The sequence below is a fragment of the Parus major genome, chromosome 2, assembly GCF_001522545.3.
Source record: "Parus major isolate Abel chromosome 2, Parus_major1.1, whole genome shotgun sequence".
Lineage (NCBI taxonomy): Eukaryota > Metazoa > Chordata > Aves > Passeriformes > Paridae > Parus > Parus major.
In genome coordinates, this window is record NC_031769.1 from 28,129,727 (window position 1) to 28,151,947 (window position 22,221).

At 36.9% G+C, this 22,221-nt stretch overlaps 1 protein-coding gene across 7 annotated transcripts in view; it reads right to left on the reverse strand.

Moving 5' to 3' along the window:
• DGKB (diacylglycerol kinase beta) overlaps positions 1-22,221 on the reverse strand; it is a 331,618-nt gene that overhangs the window by 296,826 nt on the left and 12,571 nt on the right. For all 7 annotated transcript variants that reach the window (XM_015619344.2, XM_019005780.1, XM_015619347.1 and 4 more), the window contains exon 2: positions 2,932-3,192. In XM_015619344.2, coding sequence (XP_015474830.1) covers positions 2,932-3,001 — 70 coding nt within the window. In that variant the 5' untranslated portion in view covers positions 3,002-3,192. The remainder of the gene's footprint in view (positions 1-2,931; positions 3,193-22,221) is intronic.

Consider the following 22,221-nt stretch of genomic DNA (forward strand, 5'->3'; position numbering starts at 1 on the left):
AAACAGACAGAAAAGATGTGGTAGGAACTTCTCAAAGTGTTAACAAGGACAGTACCTGCACACAGAGGTAGGAGCAGACCTTGCTTAACAGTAGTTGCCAGAGCAGACAGACTATCATCAAGCTTACAGAAGATTAATAAGAAAAAAAACTACACTGAACTAGAGCAAAGTGTTTTTCAGTCAGAAAGTGAAAAGCACATTTCCTTCTCAGAGCACTTGAATCCACAGGAGTAGTTTAAAGGGATTTATACAGTGAAAGATCCACACACTTACTTTGGTAACTAAAAAGGGAATTTATGCTCTAAGACCAAGACAGCTGGATCTATGATGTCCACGCTTGTATGAGTTATATATGCACATATGACTCAACTCTGGATGTACTTATTATCTGTGCAGTCTGTATCTAAATATAGCTTGTGATTTTCTTTGCATGACTGAAGTCAATTGATGCCAAAGGAAGGAGCACATCTAGGTGCCACCTGAGTCCTGTTTCAGTGTAAAGATAAGAAGAGGCAATTAATCTGTCTCTTACAACCTGTGTGGATCCATTCCTCAGTTCTTCTTGGAAACTCTAACACTTGCAGGTGTGACTGATTTCAGTGAAGTTTAGCATCAAGTCCTCTTCATAAAACAGGTAGAGGTGAGTGAGACAGGCTTGCTTTCCAGATAGGGGAAAGATCAGGGATATGGTTTCAGACTCAGCTTCACCCTCAAAAGACTCAAACCCAAATCCCTCACTCCTCCAAGTGAGCCCTGTCTGCTATGCAGCAGAACTGATTCAGCATCAGAAGGGAACCTTTCCTCCCAGTCAGAAAGTCAATATGCAAAACACCAGAAAATGCATTTTAAAGAAAGTACTTTCTGCATGAATAGACACATGAAGTGCCTAAAAGGGATGAGCAAACTTTCTTTACAAAATTTACTTAGGCTACAAAGAAAAGCAGAAATCTAAGCCCCCCTGTACTTAAGAACTTCCTGCTGGTTCTGGCACAAGGCAGCTCAGCACATCCCTTCTTCCCATTCACCAGCTAGAAGTACCTGTTATCAACACCCTGGGGAAAGGCCCACACTGGAGAAGTTTGTGGAGGACTGTCTCTCATGGAAGGTACCCTACCCCAGAACATGGGAAGAGAGTGAGGAGTGACAGAATAGTTTGGTGAGCAACTGGCATCCTGCCACAATCAACCCACCACAGCTGTATAAAAGTAATACTGATTTCCAGTGATCTTAGGCAGAAGTGACTATCAGCCACTAAGAATATGATCCAAGGCAGATGGGTTTCTGGCAGACTATACTCTTGGTTCTAGTAGTCAGCTTGATTCAAACTAAAACAGAATTTATAAATACTGTATTTTTTAAAATCCAGAAAGTTAAAAACTTCCATAGTTAAAATAATGCTGCAATTTAGGTAAGATGAAGTAAAGTCTCTACACCAAACTGAAAGGCAGAGCAAATTACAAGCCTGCATATTAGAGGGTGAATGTAAAACAAATGGCCTCTCTATGAATTCCCTACTAATTCCAAAGTCCTGCAGTGAAACCCACTCCTTAGCACAAGGCACAGATGGGTGCTCATCACCATCACTTGTTGGCAGACGCTTGCCACAAAGTCAAACCTCCCCACAGTGTCACCCTGTGACACCCGGATCAACCTTCCATCCTGCAGGAGAACTACTGGTACTTCAAGCTCCATGCTGGAGAAAAATGAGAAATGCTTTTTTTTTTTTAACTGAGGACTTTTGTTGTTTAAGGTTTTTTTATTAATATCATTTTTATTCTTTTAAGTAAATCAACTCTATAAGGTCACCACATGAAATTTGGTGATTTTCAGTTCATTACCTTTCCAAGTTCAACAAAGACAATGAAATAGTAAAGTAATTATATATTCATACTTTACAAATTTCCACATAACCTAATTATTATTTAGTAATGAGTAAAGATATCTGTTGTCACAATTTTTTGTATCTTGCCATCTTGCATTAAAAAATATCAAATTCAAAAATATTGGTTCCAATTCTTTTTTCAATTGCATTTTAAAGTCTTAGATCACACAAAGACACTGTTATTCAGTCATTTAGATAAATTAAATTGGACAGTCCAGAAATTCAAAGTAAGGTCCATACCAAGGGTTTATTCCCTTGGCATTATACATGCAAATCATTATATACAATTAACATTTTTTTCTAATTGTCTCAGAAATAGAACTATTTACACAAAAACGTGTCATATTTCACATTTCCAAAAAACTAACATCCTTTCATTACAGAGGAGCAGAGGAAGCTTGAAAAACAACATAGCCTTTAATGTACACAGACAAACCTGAACACAAAGATATTCAAGCAATTTCCCTGACACCAGCAGCTCTACTAAAACAATGGCTCTGAAATATGGATTGTGCAATAAGTGCTGGAGGAGCAAAGGGAAGCCGAAAGTAAAGAAATATCTTAAATGCCTTTATTTCCCCACAAGGAAGGCAAATGTTCTGGGAAACACTGCACTGAGGCTTAAGTTACAAGAATGCATAGGGAAAAAAACCCAAAACAAACACATAACTTTCTATCTCTATTAGAAATCCTCAAATTCAGATATTGAAAAAATAAAGGAATAAAACTTAAATAAAGGAATAAATAATAAAATATTTTCCCAGGAAGCAGTAAATATTTTCAAAAGTGATTTTTATTTTTTTTAAACCTCTCTATTATGTTTCCTATTTATTTGGTGATGTAGTTTAAAACAAACAAGATTATCCATACAAAAAATGTGAAATACAGAGTTTTCTTCACAATGATCTCAAAGCAACAAATCATCAATATAAAACCTGGATGCATTCTTTCTGAGCTGTGATAGTGTCAAAAACACAATGATTTTCTACATTCAAAACACTCTTAATTTTTATTTAGCCATAAAGTTAATTATTTTTAAAATTACTTACATTCTGCATATTTCTGAAGCTGAGAGAACTCTCCAGGGCTAAGGTTAACCCACTTCTCCTGGCTCGTCATACTGGCAGTAAGGGTCCTCTTTGTATATCAGAAGAATATTCCTTTTGACCCAGCTGTTAGGAACTCCATAAAGGTTTTTAACTTCAGTTCACAGTGTCTGGAGAGTGCCCAGATGGCATCAGTCTGTGTGGATGAAGTTTTTGATGCTATGAACTGATCCAAATGCGTTGGTTCAGTGGTGAGTTACAGCACTGTTAAAAGAACAAATTTTAAATACCAGAATAAATACCCAATATACTGGTTTAAAATACAAAATATTAAATACCAGAATATACCAGTTTTCCTAGGGGAATACTTGCAACTAATAAATATTTTTTCATATACAGTTTTGCTCAAAATACTTCCATACTGTACTCATCTGTAAATAATTTTATAGGCAATTCCAAGTTTCTTTTTCAAAATTCTAAATGCTTTTATGCAGCTTTCACTGAAAGTTATCAACTGTTTATGATCAAATGTATCTGGACACACTTTATGGAGATGTTCCAAATTTAATAACAACCACTGAAATAGTAGATACTATCTTATCAGTAAATTTAGCTCCTTATGATTTTAAAATTTCATTTCTGTAACTGGATTTGTACCCAATTATGCTGTTACACAGCACTGCATGGCCTTGTCAGAAATGCTATGAAGCTTCTAACTCTCCATGCCAAAAATGAAGCTTTGCAGTTTGCTGAGAAGTTCACATAAGAGCTATGCAATTATTAACTATTATAACAAAATAGTAGGGGTTTGATTTCATCATAACATTGCTGGTCACTAATGAAAATCAAATATAACTGTTGGTACCATCACAAATCAGTTCAGGAAAACAAAAAAAAAAACAAATTCAAACTGTGGGTGCCTTCTCATTCCAATTTTATGCCGTTTCTATCTCTAGGACAGACCCTCTGTCCTGCAGAAAAGCAATGCATTACCAACACCACTCCTGGAACAACAGGTAGGCTACTTTTCATCTAATTTTAGCCTTCTGAGAGCCAGGTTCCTCATCTGAGATTGTCATCTCAGGCGCTCCCTTTAATCATCACAAAGAGACAGGTGGCCCAGGCAGCAATTAATCCTTCCAGTTTCAACATAAGCTTAAAATGTGATGAATTGCCTCCTGTGGTATTTATCTTTTATTGATTACAGAGGTCGCCCAGAATACCAGTTTAGACTAGAAAGCTAATTTTAGACTGTAAGTGGAATCTCTTCTTATCTAGCAATATATCGTTTATAAGGGTTAAATTACAAAAAGGCAAACAAAATATTCAGACCAAAAGAGACTAACACAGCAATGGAATGAGTCCTAAGGAGGAAGATGTTGGCACCATGAAGGAATATAAAAAGGAGTCATGGGGAGAAAGAAAGGAAAAACTAAAAAATTACTAGGAACAAATGCATATGAAAAAAACCCACATTAACTCAATCAGACACCTTCCCCCCTTCCTGTTTTACATATACAAGTATCATCACTGAACAAAGAAATTCATGCAGACACTAAGTAAGACACCTCAGTTCCAGAGCTTTCATTGCTCTCAGACCCTTCCTTGTAAATGATTTGAATACATGGACTACACTATGAACAAGCAAGTTTGGCTAAGTACAGGATCAACTCTCCTGCCTTTTAAAAATTTGTAACAGAAGAGATTGCTCTGCTCTTCAGCTCCTCTCTTAGGAAAAAAACTATCATGAGTTGGAAGAGCTAGAATCTGAACATACAATATAATTGTATAATACTGTTGCTAAAGGACAGAAAATGATTCACACAACCACTCTCAGTGTCAGAACAAAACCCTACCCCTTTATTCTCTGACTCCAGTATTTATAGATTCTCAACAATGACCAGGGATTGGATAATTAAGTTACCACCTTCCCAAGTAAACTGGTCATGTGAAACATCCATCAAAAGACATTTCTTAGAAGGAATGTGATAAACAACTTATGTTTACAGGACTTTCACGGGAAATTAACTAAAATTGTGAAAACATTATCAGAACACTTAATTTTCAGGGCAACATCTCACCCTTTCTCCTTTAAAAAAAGAAAAAAAGAAAAATCAACAATATTCTAACAATCAAAAAGGAAAATAAACAATGTTCTAAACAATCAGAAGGCTCTAGTTTCAGGGTGATATAATAAAATTAAAAAAAAATAACAAAAACAGGAGCATGGAGATTGGGATGAAAAATGTAACATTAATGTGAATGATATTGGCCAAGAACAAGGCACATCAGCTCTCAAAACTCTGTGAATCAATGTCAGTGCCTTGGAAAGAAAAGGTCAGCAAGCACAAGAGCTAATTTACTATTTAGTAAGAAAGGTTATCATTCTGTCTTGTGAACATCAATACTTTTATTCATCTCAAGAAAAAACAACTAGTCAACTGGGTCATTTTAATCAAATTAGAGATGGTTCTTTTCTGTCAGTTGATTAGATTGCATTGAAGACAGTTTTATACCTTCAAGTAGGTATATATTCTTTTACAATTTTGGCAAGTGATTAGATTTTATTGATATTTTAAATCGTATTTGCATAACTGATTTAACATAACCAGAATTTTCTACCACTATTTCACCCAGTTTTGCTATTTGCATCATCTTTAACTACATTAGCTTCATTGCCTATAAAAGCTAACACTGCTGAATACTGTAAACAGATTATCTAGATTATTTAATATGTGTATTTGTGATAAACAGCTTACCATTAGAATTATTAAAGCTAGCAAGGTAATGATGCTGTCCACTCTGGTCTGATCAATCTATTCATATGCAATGCCTTTAGCTGACCACTGTCTACAGAGTTTGCTGCACACACCGTTCATCAGCAGGGAACAGAGACCTAAATGACCAACTCTGATATCCTTTCCCTTTTACCGGACTCCCAGGCTCCACAGCCTAGCACTGGAGTTGTAACAAAACATACATGTCCTGAATGAGATGGCAGCAATGGAAAAAATGTCATATGGGCACGGCACCTCAGAGGAAAGGAGATGCAGTTTGTGCTTATGATAGCAGCTATCATGGAACATACAACTGAATCTGAGGTTACATTTTTATTCTGGACAACTCCCAAATGCAAGTTCTGTCCTTTGAAAGGGAAGCCTGTGTGAGATATAGTGGATTTAATTTACCAGGTCCTGACTCCACCTCAGTTTATGTGATGCAGAAATACACAGACACATAATAGGAAAGATTTCACCTAAAGGAACCTTCTAGGTACTTCCTTTTTTCAGTTTCCTGTTAGGTTCTGCTGCATCAGAGTACTAAACAAGAAAAGATCCCTGCATCGCTTAGTTTTCCACAGTTAAACCTTTTACAGTGACATTTTCCCATTTTATGTAGATAATAGAGTGGTTATAAGAAAACAAACACAGTATACAGATGCTGATGACAAAAATCATCAATGCATATTTGTGTTACTTGTTAAGGTATACACTGGAAGATCACCTATATACTACGCAAATATCCTAATTTCTGTAAAAGAAAAATATTAGCTCATTTGTATTATCGTTTGCAGAAGTGTTTAATATAAATTCACTTCTTTACACTTTATTTTATTCCTCATAAAGTACTCCAGGAAGGGTATGCAGTGAGAAACCTGTGGATAAGTATATGAAGAGGAAAGTAGCATCAAAGACAATACTATCGCATAGGAAAAAAGAAGAATCTCGAACTACAACAATAATAAAATGTTGCTGGTAGGCAAAAAAAAGATCAGCAGCTCTAAACAGATCACACACTGTGATTTGACCTGTCCATGCAGATATAAATTACTCTGAAGAATACAAGACAGCATACAGTTACAATACATACAATTTCAGGTAAGGAACTTTCCAGAAATCCTCTAAGAGTTTGACCTATTCTGGGCAACACAGATCCGTGCATACATTTTGTTAATATACACTTAGGCAAGATTCACAGCCCTTTCAGCCAGACACAAAGCAGGCCTTACAAATAAAAGAAACTAGAAACATTACATTAATAAACCATTCATTTAATCACAAAAAGAATTAGAAAAAAATTCTTCCTCCTCTAGCCACTGACTATAATAAGTCTTAGAATTCCACTCTCCTTTTTATAACATGTTTTTCTTTCTGGATTTGAAAGTTTATTAAGTGTTCTCTCAGGATTCCTACCAGGCCACATACCCAAACTAGGAAGCAAAGCTTTGTTAAAAACTATACAAATCAAATTACTTAGCATTCAGCCAACATTGCTAACAAACTTAGATTTCCAGGAATACCCCATGCCACCAAAATCCTTAGCTGCTCTACAGAAGCCTGGCTGAGAAAAGAAAAATTAATGTATGATGGAGAAAAAAAAAACATAGAGACAAATTCCCTATATGCCAACCTCACAACTCCATCTCATTCCACCTCACACAGTCCTCACTGCAAGGAAAGATGAGGTTTTGGAGAATATTCAGGGCAAAATAAATTACATCAGTCCCACAAAACTGAGCAAGAACACCGATTTCACCTTTGAACTTTGGCCCATGGAGACACATCCAATTTCTCAACCAATCCAACACAAGTACCTGAAAGGCAGAGGAGCTTCTTTTGAGGTCCAACCTCACTGCCATGTCTGAAAGCACAACACTCATCTTAAGCATGCCTTTAGGGACTTTTCATTTGTTTTTACCATAACAGGAGAATTTAGAACAGCCTAGAAACTGGCTATTGGACTTGCTCAGCAATTTTTGCTTTCCACCATAATCCTTCCATAATGTCCATTTCACAAACGTTTCACCAACTGCCAGTGACTCCATAAACGGGGCAGAGGATAAAGATGTAGCAAGTTTCCTTCCATAGAAACTACAGTTTTCCACAACAGAACTAATTAATGATTTTTGCCTGAACAATAGGAATAAATAATACAGAATATTTTATACCTTAATTGCTATGGAAGCTGCAGCAATTATGCCTATCAAGAACTTGACAGAATGTTCTTGGTATTTCCTTCAGTGGGGCCCTAAGCTTTCAGTATCCTCAGCTAGATCCTGTGATTTTCAGTGTGGGTGACATCACGGATTTCCAAAGGAGAATTTTTACATGTCAGGTAACACATGCTTACGTGTGTGCCTGAAACTTCTCTCTGTTCTTCAAAAAAATCCAAAACATTCTAACAATCATTAATTTCTTGTCTGGAAATGCAGGCATTAATATACAGGTATACAAGACACGGGTAGGTGTTCCTGCAATTAATTTTACACTTTGTAGAGAACAATGTTTCTAATGTCAGAAATACTCCAAATTTGCATGGTTTAAAGTTTAGTATGAAGAGTCTGACGGGAAACAGACACAATCAAAATATCTGCTAATCACCATTCTGGTTTCTTTACTTTCAAATGCATAAGTAATGTAATTATAATTGCTACTGGATTAATGGCATGAATGAAAAAAATCAAGCCACATAACAAAACACAACAGCTTTTTCCTACATAAATTGCATATCTTACATAACAACATCCCTTATTTTGCACTGTATTTAGTATAGAGTATTTTTAGTAGTACACTTTTTTCCTTCAATTTAGTAGAGGATTCTTACTGATCTAAATGAATACAATTCTGAAATATAAACTATAAACACAGACATACTGAAATCAGTGACAGTTTCTGTATCAAGCTGAAAATCTCTCCCTTTAAAGAAGTGAACAGCACCACTCAAAAGCACACTTGTTTTACTGACTACTTTATTCCCAAGCGTGCTGGTCTGGGACATGTAAAAACATCCATTTTAATTTTAATAAAAAAGATATGGACTGTATTCCTCAGAGAAGCAATTACTCACTTTCTTGAATTATTTATATGGAATACATCAGTAAACACCAAGAGGACATGCAACACAAACCCTATTGTGGCATGCTAAGCAGAATACGTGAATCTTTGTGAAAACATTTCACCAATACTATAGTTTGTGACAGGGAAAAATATTAGCAACAAAAACTGAGTGCTGATAAAAACTCATCAGAATGCAAGACAACAACATCACCGAGTACAGTTAGGATTGATTTAAGAGCAGTTGAATAATGGAAGCAAAGTTGTTAAAAATAATACTGCTTTAAAAAAAGGGAGATATCAAAAGAAGATTATGGAATAAAACCCAAGAGAAACAAGTGATGCAAAATAAAATTGCTCACCTGAGAAGCAACTGGCCTCTCCCGAGCAGCTATCAGCCAATTCTCCCAATTTATACCCTCAGCATGACATTCCACGATATGGAATATCCCCCTGGGCAGCTGCCCTGGCCATGCCCCTCCCTGCTCCTTGTGCAGCTCCTCACTGGCAGAGCATGGGAAACTGAAAAGTCCTTGACTTAGGGTAAGCACTACTTAGCAACAACTAAACACTCTGTTATCAGCATAATTCTCATAGTAAATCCAAAACACAGCTCTGTACCAGCTATTTAGTTTAAAAATAACCCTCTCCTATCCAAAACCAGGACATTCTCCATGTACCTTAACTTCAGCATATGAATTTGTTTAAAGAAAATTCTGATCGATCATAAATTTTGTAACTGCTAGGCTTGCTATTTCCAGGTTTTACATGAATTACCTACCAAGTAAGTAGAACTATAAAGGAACTGTAGTCAAATTTCTCACTGTTATCTTCACTATAAGGAATATTGAAATAAATGAAACCTGAGGAGAATCTGGGACAAGGAAATACCACAACTTATCTTTGATGGTTCATCAAAAGTATATAAAGGCTTTTTTTCTTTTTTTAAATAATACAGCTAAAATAAAACTAAATAAATTTTAAAAAATTAAAAAAAAAAATAAGACTGGAATTTATTTTATGCTTATGAGAGAAGAAGTACGTAATTCAAAAATTTCCTCCAAGTGAGAGTCATGGAATTGTTCCCAATGTTAAAAATGTCTCAGTAACAATTTTACAAAAACATATTTAAAAAGTGAAAATTGGAAAAGAAAAGTCGAGGAATTACTCATTCTTCTTAGTGTTTTACATCAATGACCAAGCAAGAAAATTTTTCCATAGGGCAACTAAAATTTGAAATAATTTTTCTTATGACTAAATGATCACAGTGAATAATATTTTGATTTTATAAGTGACTAATTATAAACATATTAAAACTAGGAGGAGTCAAAAAAAAAAAAAGAGAGAAAAAGCTTGACCCAACAGAAGTAAAAAATTAACTGTTCAGATAAAAATATTTCTAGACAGCTCGTAGTATTTTGAAATAGGTAAATTTAAAAAAATTTACTCTTTTAATATAAAAGGCTGAATCACTAAAGCTAAAACTGATATTCTTTAATAAATAAAGAAAAGCAATCTGGAACAGAAAGAACTGGATTTTATAGGTATATTTACATAATCTATAATAAATTCTGTGGAACACAGCACATTAGGTTGTCCACTAGATAAATCACTCTGATGAGAGGATGAATCAGTCTCTCAAACAATTCCCAAACATCACCCACCACTACTTCTATATATCCACCAAAACTCCTCCAAAATCTAGAGCATCATGGATTAAACACACTGAGGACAGCCTCTGCCTTCCAAATTATGCATCTGCCATCCTCCCCAGGAAAGGCAGCTCCAGAAGTGCCTCCCTGGATACGAGCTCTACATAGACCTCCCCACAACCAGCAGCACGAGTATTCCAGCCCATATCAACAGAGGTTAAGGTCTTTGGCTATTATCTCTCACATGTTCTTCCTCTTTACTTTCATTTCTCTCTCATGGGGCAACCTCTGAATTCTTCCTAACAATTAACTTTTGTTGGCAGTAAACTACAGGGATTTTTTGTTTAATTGTTGGATCTAATTAATCTCTCCATATTTAGGTGCTCTAGGGGTGATTACATTACAGGAGAGCAAAGCTGGAAAGTGTAATTTACAACTGGGGAAGAATTCTGATGATCCATAATTTCCTGGGGCAGAAATTCCTCCTTCATGCTTGGAAATAAGCCTTTGAAGAGATGTTCTTTAGTCTTGTGACAAAAATGTTCCACAGTGCTAGAGGAAAAGATTTGTTAACTGCTGTCCTCATTCAAACGCTTTGCGTAATTTTAAAACAATCTGGGAACAGGGCAATGAAATTCCTCATAAAAAACTTGTGAAAATACAAATCTGGTTTAATCAATAGGAAATCTGTATAGAGAATAAAGGTCAGGTTGGAAGACAGGTTAAAAGATTTCATAGGAGAAGATCATGCTAGGTTGTATTCCATTATGTGGAATTTTTATTTTTCCCCCTTTGGAAAGGGCTGTAGGGAGAAGTTGATGAAAGTACTGCAGTCCTGGGATATGAATAGCTGGCACTGTCACTCTCCACTGAGATAGTATGGAGCCTTCTAGACAACTACAAATGGTTTTGTATTTCTTCATTAGCTTTACTATTAAACAGTTCAATGATCACGAGATACCAAATGGGTTATCCAAGTAAGGTGGCCCCTTGCCTACAAGAATGCCTATCTGCATCTGAAGTAACTATGTTGTGGCAACAGCATCTCAAAGTACAGCTCCCTATTCACACAGAAAATTCCTGACCCGTTCAAATTCAGCCCTAAGAAGACAATAACTTCTAGCTCTGTGAAGGATCAGTAAGCACTGCCTTTTGCACGTTCCTAGAATTTGCTCTGGTGGCATGTCCATACTGACACTAGAGATGTGGATGCACAAGTAGAGCATGAGTGAGGCAGTTTTATTGAAACAAAAGCAGAAGGAAAAATCCAAGCTCAGCACCAAAAGCATCAGAATAGGCTCTGCACCTCTGCCTGACCTCCTGTGCACATGTCCAAGGGATTCAGAAGTCCAGGCTGTCACAGGTCCACAGCTCTCAATACCCAAAACCATTACTTAAAGGCAGCTTGGCATCATCACATCCTTCTGCAGCATAAACACACCTTGAGTCTCTTATCTCTTTTTATACCCTTAATGATTTTCCTGCTGTTCCTGTACTGCCATTGAGTTAACTGAGACAGAGAACTGGCATTTGCAGAACTATGCTCTAGAGATCTGGTCAGAGACCGAAGGGCATTTTCTGACTGAGGGTCCTCCATTTGTTTGCCTCTCTGTCCATTCCACCCAGACAGACTTAAAAGCTTAAAGACTTTTAACACATTTCCCTATCTTTCAGATAGGAAAACCCTACCTCTTCTTGGTTAACTATGCTGATTTTTTTTTCAGAGCAATATGAGAAGACAACAGTGAAATTTATGTCTTTCACCTACTGACTCCAGTACACGACTCACTTCAGAATCCTTTGTAGCTAAGAAGTGACATCGCTCCCATGGAATTTTTAACAAATTAAAATTGGTATTTGATTTCACTTTTAACTGACAAAGGTACATAATTACAGTTTTATACAATTCAAGTTTGTGTTCTTTTTCCATGGTGTTCAGTTCTCAGTATATTTACTTCTGTTAATTTGAGTTTCTCAGTGTTTTTCCCATCTCAAAAGGAAGAAGAAAAAAAAAAGTTGATCCTGTCTCCTTTTACCCTGAGGAATCCTTTGTCTGAGCTAGCTTATATTATGCTTGCATGCTAAATATATTTTTTCTCTTGGGAGAAGCTCCGCGTTTCTGTTATCTTATTCTACCATGTTTTCCTCTGGAATTCTATCTAATTATTTTCTCCCATTAAATGTTGCAATTAATTCTCTGAAGATTTAGCTTATGTTTTCACACAGCAGTCCTTGACACTGAAATTATTGCTACTGCAGGTATGATTCTCTATAGATAGGAGAAGAGTGGGACTGGCAGAAAGGAATATTTTCGAATACATGAAGCTTTCAGAAAAAAACAGTTACTCAAGTCTAAGAAAACATGCAGGAAACCTCAAACTAAGTAAAGAGTAAGATCAACTTATGCTACATTATTATAAGGTTTCAGAGAAATGGGCAGCTGGTATCCTGTTGCAGGTCTGGAATGCACACACATATCCCTTCAGGATTTGATTTGAGTTTTGCTTCTTTTATCTATACACTTCTAAATATATGCTGAAGGGACACCAGTGGGACTTCGTCCCTCCTGACATCTTGAGGGCAACAGCATAACCTCTCTTCACAGCCCTGTGAGGACAAACACACAATTTTGCCACATTCCACTTCCTTTTGCCTACAGGACTGACAAACTTGGGAACAACCTGCTTAGATAACAGTAATAAGCCATGCCCAACTAGAGCTGAAAAGAGAGACGGGATAAACACATGGGAAGTACCACTTTACTCCAGTGAGCTACTCACTTTTAGAAGTGCAGTTGTTGGATGAATAAATCTCAACCTGCTTAGTAAGACTTCAGCTTGAAATTTGAAACAATTTTCCCTGACTTTGCTGAATGTTGATGCTTGTGTTTCCTCATCCTCTGCAATTCCCCTGGAGACCCACCCAATTTTGCCCAAGGGAGTTTTAATCCTATCCACAAATTGTAGTCCAAGAGCCAAACGATTACCAAATAACCTTCATATTGGAACACTTTTACAGTGCAGGTCAGCCTTTTTTTGTTATTGCTATACTTGCCATAAACTAAAAATCATCTATATGTTCACTTCTGAATCATAAATACTATCACTTAAAATATTAATCTTTTTTTGTGCATACCACAGTTTCACAAAGCAAAACATAAACCATGTTTTATACATTTCCTTTCATTTTCTTTCAAAATAAACACATCTACTGAGAAATGAAACCTTTAATCTGTTTTTAATATATTTTTATGCCTTACATCAAAATGGCTTATATAGTAGAACATGATAACTAATGAAGAGCCAGAAAACAAAGACAGTAATAAAGTGAGGAAAGTAGAATAAATATACAAACACAAAAAGAAACTCAATGATTCATTGCTGCTTCCGTGCTTAAATTGTTGAAGAATTCCTTTTCAATGACAAAGAAAAAAGTATAATAAAATAGATGGCAACTGGATAACACTACATTTGTGCTTCTATATGAGGAACAACTACATGATTAAATCTCCTGGACTCTATTCCCACGGAGACAGAAGTATCAGGCAGGAGCACTACCATTCCTGGCAATACTAACTAGAGATGTACTACCTCCAGGAATTCATATTCTTAACTTGAATAGAAGCAGCAAAAACTGTGAACAATTCCAAACCTGTACCTAGTGCACTATTTCCTATCAATAGAGAAGCCTTTCTGCCTTCAACCTGCAATCCCTGCAGGTTTTGTTGGCTTCTCCGCCAAAACACTGGGATGAACACACCGCACAATGATGTATTGCAAGTCAGATGCTCAAGTCCTTCTCAGTTTCTTCCTTTGCTTCAAACTTTATGATCCTAAAACTTAACTTTTAGATCACACCTGTATAATTACCTTAAGCCAACTGAAGGTCTACTCACTGAAGCAAAGGTGTCTCAAACAGAACTGTTTAAAGTTTGGTTTACACTGACAAATACTAGAGTTTAAAAGTTGGTCCTGCAGAACTTCAACACGATCCTGAATATGGCAAAATTACCTACAGTATTTATGCTCAGCTTTCTATTACTAAAGAGAAACTATGAAGAAAAAACATGTAAGTTATGAATAGGCATAAGCTTGTTAAATCACATTTCATCTTTCATTAGTTTTCAAGCTTTTTACCCTATATTTGCTTTATATAGCTCAGTTTATACTTAGCAACTACTGTAATAGTATTTCCATCTACTTGTACAAAAGGTCTAGATGCTTTATGAGAAGGCTGCGTATAAAATATTTATATTACAGAGCTTGAATTCCATTGAAATCTTGCAAGACAGGAATATGAAAACAACTTTTTAAAAAGCATATTTTTAGGGGTTAAGAATTATTCTCTTTTCTACTTTTCTGATTTGATTAATAGAAGTTTTCAAACAAAGAGCTTTTCCTTGTGTTGTCTACTCTTACCAACAGGCAGAGGATTTACTTATATAACACTCTTCCCAGGAGACACCCATGTAAAACTCACTTTCATCAATCAGAGAATGTGTGAATTTTAAAAACAGTTACGTTCATAGAAATCATAGAGTCATATAATGGCTTGGGTTGGAAAGGGCCTTTAAGATCATCTAGTTCCAATTCCCCTGCCAAGGGCAGGACACCTTTCACCAGACCAGGTTTCATAGAGCCCCATCCAGCCTGCTCTTGAACACTTCCAGGGATGGGGTATCTACAACTTTTCTGGGCAGCCCCCATAGCCTCACCAGTTCCAGTGCCTCACCACCCTCACAGTAAAGAGTATCTGTTCAACTTTACTAAGTGATTTGTTATTTATGAGTCATTCCTTTCACATGCCCAGTATTAAAATATGCACAATTGAATCCTTCTACATGTGAAATAAGCCTAAAAGAATTTTCTCTACTTGTACCTTCTTTATATCACAAAATATCACCTATGTAATCTGTAAATCACCCAGTTTACTAATGTCATCCCATTCTGGAATAGCTCATGTTATTAAAAAGAGATAAAAATTACTCTATTTAAATTTGTTATTTAAAACCATTCCAGAAGAAGTTCTTTTTCCAAAGGCTGTATTTTAAATGATAAAGTTACACTTCCTCATGAAACAAAAGTCTTATCTCTTCTGAGAACCTTTTCCAAAGATCATCTAAAGCCTCATAAATCTTTAATCCTCAAAAATATAAGATAAACTTAACAAACTTACTAGTATGTTCCAATGGATATTCACAGAACTGATTTTGCTGTACCCCAATAACTTTCATAATTAAGAGGTTTTGCTTATGTTTGCAGTAAATCAAGACAGCCCCTCTGTTTTCTCATTTGAGGCCTGCCAGTAATATGCGGTGTTTTGCCCAAGAAAAAATTACTATTAGCCACAAGAAGAAAAAGCAAATAAATAAAATTCACCACTGAGAAAGGTGATCCACTCTCAGGTGATGTGCATCCATCCAAATCTGTGATTCAGAATTTGAGGTGCTATTGTTTACACTTAGCTACTTAGACTGCACAGGCAGGAACCCCAGAGTTAAAATGAACTAATGAACTGGGCAAGTGAAATTTTGCAGCCTGGGGAATCTATTTCTTTTCTGACCCAAACTACAGTGTCTGCACTCTGACATCTAGTGCCTAAATACACTTCATTTTTCTGCTTATTCTTTATAACCTGGCTAAACCAATGGAACAGATGAAAAATGTCAAGTAATAACAACAACATAATTAGTAGTTATGTGCTTGTACTATAAAAGCAGAAACTGAGATAAGATTTACTCACTGGAGGGGAGGAATGATATCCAGGGGCACTTTGAAAGGCTTATGAGTCAAGTCCATGCAAATCTCATCAAGTTCAACAAGACCAAGTACTAAGTGGCCCCAAACCTAGGTCAGGGCTGTTCCAAGCACAAATAAACGCTGGGTGGAGAATGGACTGAGAGAAGCCGTGGGGAGAAAGACTTGGGATTTTTCAAGCACAAGCAGTGCATGACCCAAGAATGTGCACCTGCAGCCCAGAAAGCCAACTGTATCCTGGGCTGCATCCAAAGCAGAATGGCCAGCAGGCCAAGGGACAGGATTCTGCCCCTCTGCTCCACTCTGGTGAGAGCCCACCTGGAGTGTCACATCCTATTCTGAAGCCCCAAACATGGACATGGACCTACTGGAGAGAGTCCAGAGAAGGGACACAAAGATGACCAGAGGGCTGGAGTCCCTCTCCCACGGAGACAGAGAAAGCTGGGGTTGTTGGCTGAGGAAGGCTCCAGGGAAACCATGCAGCAGCATTCCAGTAACTAAAGGGGTCCTACAGGAAAGATGACTTTTTACAAGTGCAGGCAGCGATAGGACAAGGGGAGCTTTAAACTGACAGAGGGTGGGGTTAGGTTAGATAGGAAGAAATTTTATACATGTCAATGGTGAAGCACTGGAACATGTTGCCCAGAGTGGTGATGGATGCCTCATTCCCAGAAACATTCAGGGTCAGGTTGGATGGGGCTTTGAGCAACTTGGCCTGGTGGAAGGTGTCCTTAACAATGGTTGGGGGGCTGGGGGTTTGAAACCACATGGCCTATAATGTCCTTTCCAACCCAAACCACTGTATCGGTGACCATACCACAGACCGGACAATGGTACAGACCAGCATTCTTCTGAGTACGAGGACTAGAAGAGAAAAAAAGGAGAAATATTCCAATTTACAGAAAGGAAGTGAAGAACTGGAATTCCTAAAAATTAATACAGACCTAGTGGTGAATTTTAATAAGTAACTAGATCTCAGCTGGCATTACTTACTGCATTTCAAAGTCATTTCACACACTGAAACATTTGTTTTTAAATAATTTTCTTGCTATCACACAGAAAGCATGTGTAGAAAAGTCAGGAACTGAACTGAAATTTTTAACTGAATATATTTAAACACAAACCATGCTAGTTTATGCAGGTCAATAAATCAGTTGTATTTAACAGCTTTATCTTAAAAACAGTCTATCATAAAAGTTGGAATTGGCAAATTTAAGTCTAAATCCTTAAAAAATGTATTTAATAACTTAAAATAGAGCTGTAGACTGTAAAAACTATCATGGATATCTCACTAAGCAAGCTTCAGAATTTTAATTAGAATTCCCTGTATCTCATGTACAGCTATAATACACCATTAACACATGAATTTTTGATGAAACCATGTCATTTACAGATTTAACTACATATACACAACAATAACAGCATTATAGCAATCTGGGGCTCTTTTTAGATTACTTAAGGTTTATACTGTGGTTTACTTCAGAGTCCTGGTTCTGCAGTCACTCATGCTGGGAACCTGGTTAGAAAATGTCACGGCTCCCATCCAGTTCCAGCAGCTCCATCCCTTTTCCTCAGCGCAATCAAGCTCTATACAAAATGGTGCTGGGGAGGTACCCAGGGCTGAGCCTACACCCCAAGGACCAGAAACACTCCTAATGTATCCACTCGTTTGTCCCAGTAAAAGCACCCTAAAAAACAAGGAAGATGGAGATTCTGAACAATGTGCCAAAACCAAATACAGACCGCTTTGTTTTGAATCTCAACTGCTCTGCTGTCTTTCCCGTGAGGGAAGAATAGGAATGTACCTGAAGAAGAGCAAACAGAAATTATGAAAAAGCTGATGCTGGTTGGAATACAAAACTGCAGAATGCCAAATCCTCTGCTTTTAGAAGCCTAGAAGTACTCAGTGCATTTAGTCTTTTTCAGATTTTTGCCTCCTTAGATACACAAAACAAATGATTATTCAAGAGATTATTATAGATGTCTAATGTTTGCTAGCAGTTTCCAGTTCTCAAGGTTCCCAGGCACAAACTGCATCACTAGATTTAGCTTACATTTCTTAAATTGGCACAACTAAAATAAGAAAGTTATTTCTTTTGGCATCTTAGAAGAATTAAAAACATTGATTTAGCATACCTAAAAAATCCACTGTAAAATACCTTGTTGTAAATAAATGTACATCATATGTTTATGTTTCCTATTTTCATTTTTATTATCAAGATAAGTTTATTGAAAATAACTGTTATCCTGTCATTGCTAGTATTTTAGAAACCCACCTATAATACAGGTGAAATCATGAGCATAAATATTTCTACATAGATACCTCAGAGTATTTTGACAAAAATAAGTAATATTTCATGCTCTTTTGCATATTTCATCTCTACTTTTATTATTCACAGAATATATCTAGCCTTTTTAACAACAAGTATTAAAAACAAAAGCAGACCTCCTACAACAGTGTTGCTTAATTACCAAGTCCAAGTTAGCACAGACAATAGACTAGATAAATACTTCCACTGATTATTTGTGAACCAAAAAGATTACATTATTTCTATTTTGTTATCTATGCAGTATTCCTTTGCTTTATGTCCTTAAAATCCATACATATGAAATAAAATGTATCAGTAAACAGCATTAACAAAAAATGTACATTCTTTTTCTGCCAAAAATTCAAGGGGAGAAAGATCAAACATTTCTTCTTGACAGTCATAAATTCAAATAATACTCTACTTATTGATGTTTAAAATTTTGGTTGTAATAAGTATTCCTGAATAGCCAGAGTAGTTACCGTACTATCATTTTCAAAATACTCCAAAAGCCCCAAAATATTTTACTGAAAATAGACTTGCTTGCTTGGCAGAGTTGGCAGAGTTATGCATACTTTTCAAATCTATCAAATGTTGCAAAAACACATGTCTTCTCTTTTGTGGGACATCACGATTGCTCCATTTGTGGTAAACTTGCCCTGGGACACAGAATTTTCCAAAGAAAATTGCACTACAATGGCCCACATCATGCCATCTGTTCTAAAAACTCTCCAATGATTTCTACAGAGGATAGTCTTAAAAAATAAATGGAACAACATGTCCCAAAGTACTTTCTTTACCTAGCTTAAATACTTTTCATGAAAAACATTCTGAAAAATTTAGAGAGCTGTAACATTTCCACTAAGTTAAGCTCTTAATATTCATCTATTCCTAAATGGGTGATGTTCATGGACTGACTGTAACATATGGGAAAGAGCTCCATGGCCGCAGATGCAGGGGTTGCATGGGGAGTCCCAGCCTTCCCAGGAGACGAGTCCTGCTGGCTCCCTTCCCTCCCACTCACACCCCCATCAGGAGCACCCTGTGCTGCTGTGGCAGCAGCAGAGCAGCCAACAGCATCACTGAGGTCACAAAAGTAAGCAGCCATGGAGCCACAGTCCTGGAGTGGCCAGAAGTGGTGATCTGTCAGTCTAGTACCACTCTCACATTTGACTGTGCCATCTCAGTCCCCACAGAAGATGCACTGCAAACAGTGCAGATGACACAGCCACACAAAGGCCCATGGACTGGGAGAAAGAGTGGGACAGTTCTTTCAGCCTGTGTCAACACTGTGAACAAACTTCATCATGACAAATACCTTAAATGCACTTCACCTGCTCTATAAGAACATAAAGAAAAAATATTGTTATGTCTTGTTATTGTCTGCTCTCTTTTAAGACTATTTCTCTGACACAGAGAGCAACTATAAATTTTAATGCTGAACACCATGGCCTTCCATCTTTGGTTACTTTTGAAAATGAGATCACTGTAAAACACCAAAGTATGCATAAAGTTCAGATTTCTGATTGTATAAACAAATACTTCCCATAAAGAAGCATACTATCCTTATTTACAGTGCACCAGAGCTGTTACTTTATAACAGATACACAGAGGAAAATGCCCAGAAATTCCCCGGTTAAGTCTGAAACCCCTTTCAAAAGAACAATAATGTTCTGCATCAGTACAGCTTCATGTTATCTCATGTCTGATTTACAAATGGAACAAAAGTTCCTAAGAACTTCATTAAATGGCTGTTACCTAGTAATTCCAATCTTTTCACAGCACAGCCAATGTTCTTAGATTATTAGTATTTGTTAGTCAAATTTTACAGATATAAATAGTAATTTTAAAATATCCAAGATGTATGTTGAATCTAACTCCCACCCCCCACACAGCACACAAAAAGAATGTCACTGGCTTTGCAATATCACTTCACATGGGTGATCTGGCTTTGGGACTGGTCTGGTTTGGGTTTGTTTGAATATAAATGACGTAAGGCAGCATTTCTTTTTCATATTTAGAATAGCTTTAGTCACGCAGATGATATGCCTGTCAAAATAGGCCCAAACTGGAATCCTAGCAATAGAAAAAAAAAAAAAAAAATTAAAAAATTTCTAACAACTTGATATGAAATCATAGTAATTGCAACATCAACATGAAGACACATCTTTCTTTCCCTTACCAGAGAACCTTTTATGCCCTTGACACCTTCCAGACATGAGAGCCTCCAATTTATCCTTGATCCCAGTGTGCTCCTTTCTGCTGAGCACCACTTCACACCTCTCTAACTGGATGTTGCTCACTCACCAAAAGAATGTGTTTGTTCCTCTTGGGCTCTGGAATTCACTAGGGGCCATGCCCTCAAAGATTCCTTGCCCTACTCATTCCAAAGCCACAGCACATTGCCTGGCACACAGACTGTGAGCAGTCCTGGCCCCTTTCACCCTAGGGAAGGAATGTGACCTTCTTCAATCTTCCACCTCCCATTCTCGCATTCTTGTGATTCAAGAGGACCCATTGGCAGATGTAGTTTTTATTCTCTGCCTGAGCAAGGTGTGATCACTACGGTTCCATTCAGGTTAACAGAAAAACCCAATGGCATTTCCAGAGTATCTCTCAAACACACAACCATTTATCACTGTGTTTTAACCTATCAAGAAAATGGTTGTAAACATCTCTCTCACACATACACATGAAAAAAAGGTGGGGAGAAGTGACAGATTATATTTGATTGTGCCTGGTTGTTCCTACCAACTGTTACTTCTGCTTTGCTCTGGCAGTCAGTATCTGTTATCTTCTCTCACAACCATCCTCAGCAGTAGCACTCTGGGTGTCTAAAGGAGCAATCCTCAGAGTGCAATATGTACAAATAATACAGTCCATTCCTTCATTTGAAAAGCAAAGACTCATTCAGCTCAAAGCATCTTTGCCTAGGAGCTGCTCACTTCTGCACACTGCTAAACTTTAGCCACAGCACTCAGTAAACAGAAAAGCAGAATGACTCTTCATATATCACTAACTGCTGTAATCATCCCAAGTAGAAAAGTAAATATTTTGAAATGGAAATACAGCCAATCCACACTGAAAGAAAAGGTAAATCAAGTGTGACTGACTGTGCATAAGACAATCTGAGCAGTGACTACCCACTAGTAGAAAGATACCAGCAAACTCCCTATCCTCTATCAGGTCCATAGTAATCAAAGTAGATATAGAAATTGAAAAAAGACACAACTAAGTCAAACACATGAAAGCATCCTCAAGTTTTACTGGAATTTTATTCCAGAAGAGTGGGGCAGGGGGGAAAGCTCTCACCTACTCTATAAGGCAAACATTCTTTACATAAATAATTAAATATAATAAATAAATAAATAAAGCATACTGTGATGCTTTCTCTTTTTCCCCCCTTAATTTCCTAGACATGCCAGTTTCCCCCAATCTTGAGACATACACACTCACAGCCAAATAAACCAACCTCATCAAAACCAAACAACAGACATAAAACAAAAACAAACAAAAAACAAAACCACAAAAAAAAAAAAACCACCAAAAAAAAACAACCCAAAATAGCTGACTTGTAGAGTAGAAATTCAGTTTCTCTCTGTAGTTGCCCCCACCATAGTCACCACTAGCTGTGCCTTATCACCATTTGAGGTGAGGTCAAGCAGGTCTCACTTTCACAGCTCCTAATCCCCCGAGTGCATTATCAACATCCAGTGAAAAAGAAAAGCAAGAACAGCTCAAGGAC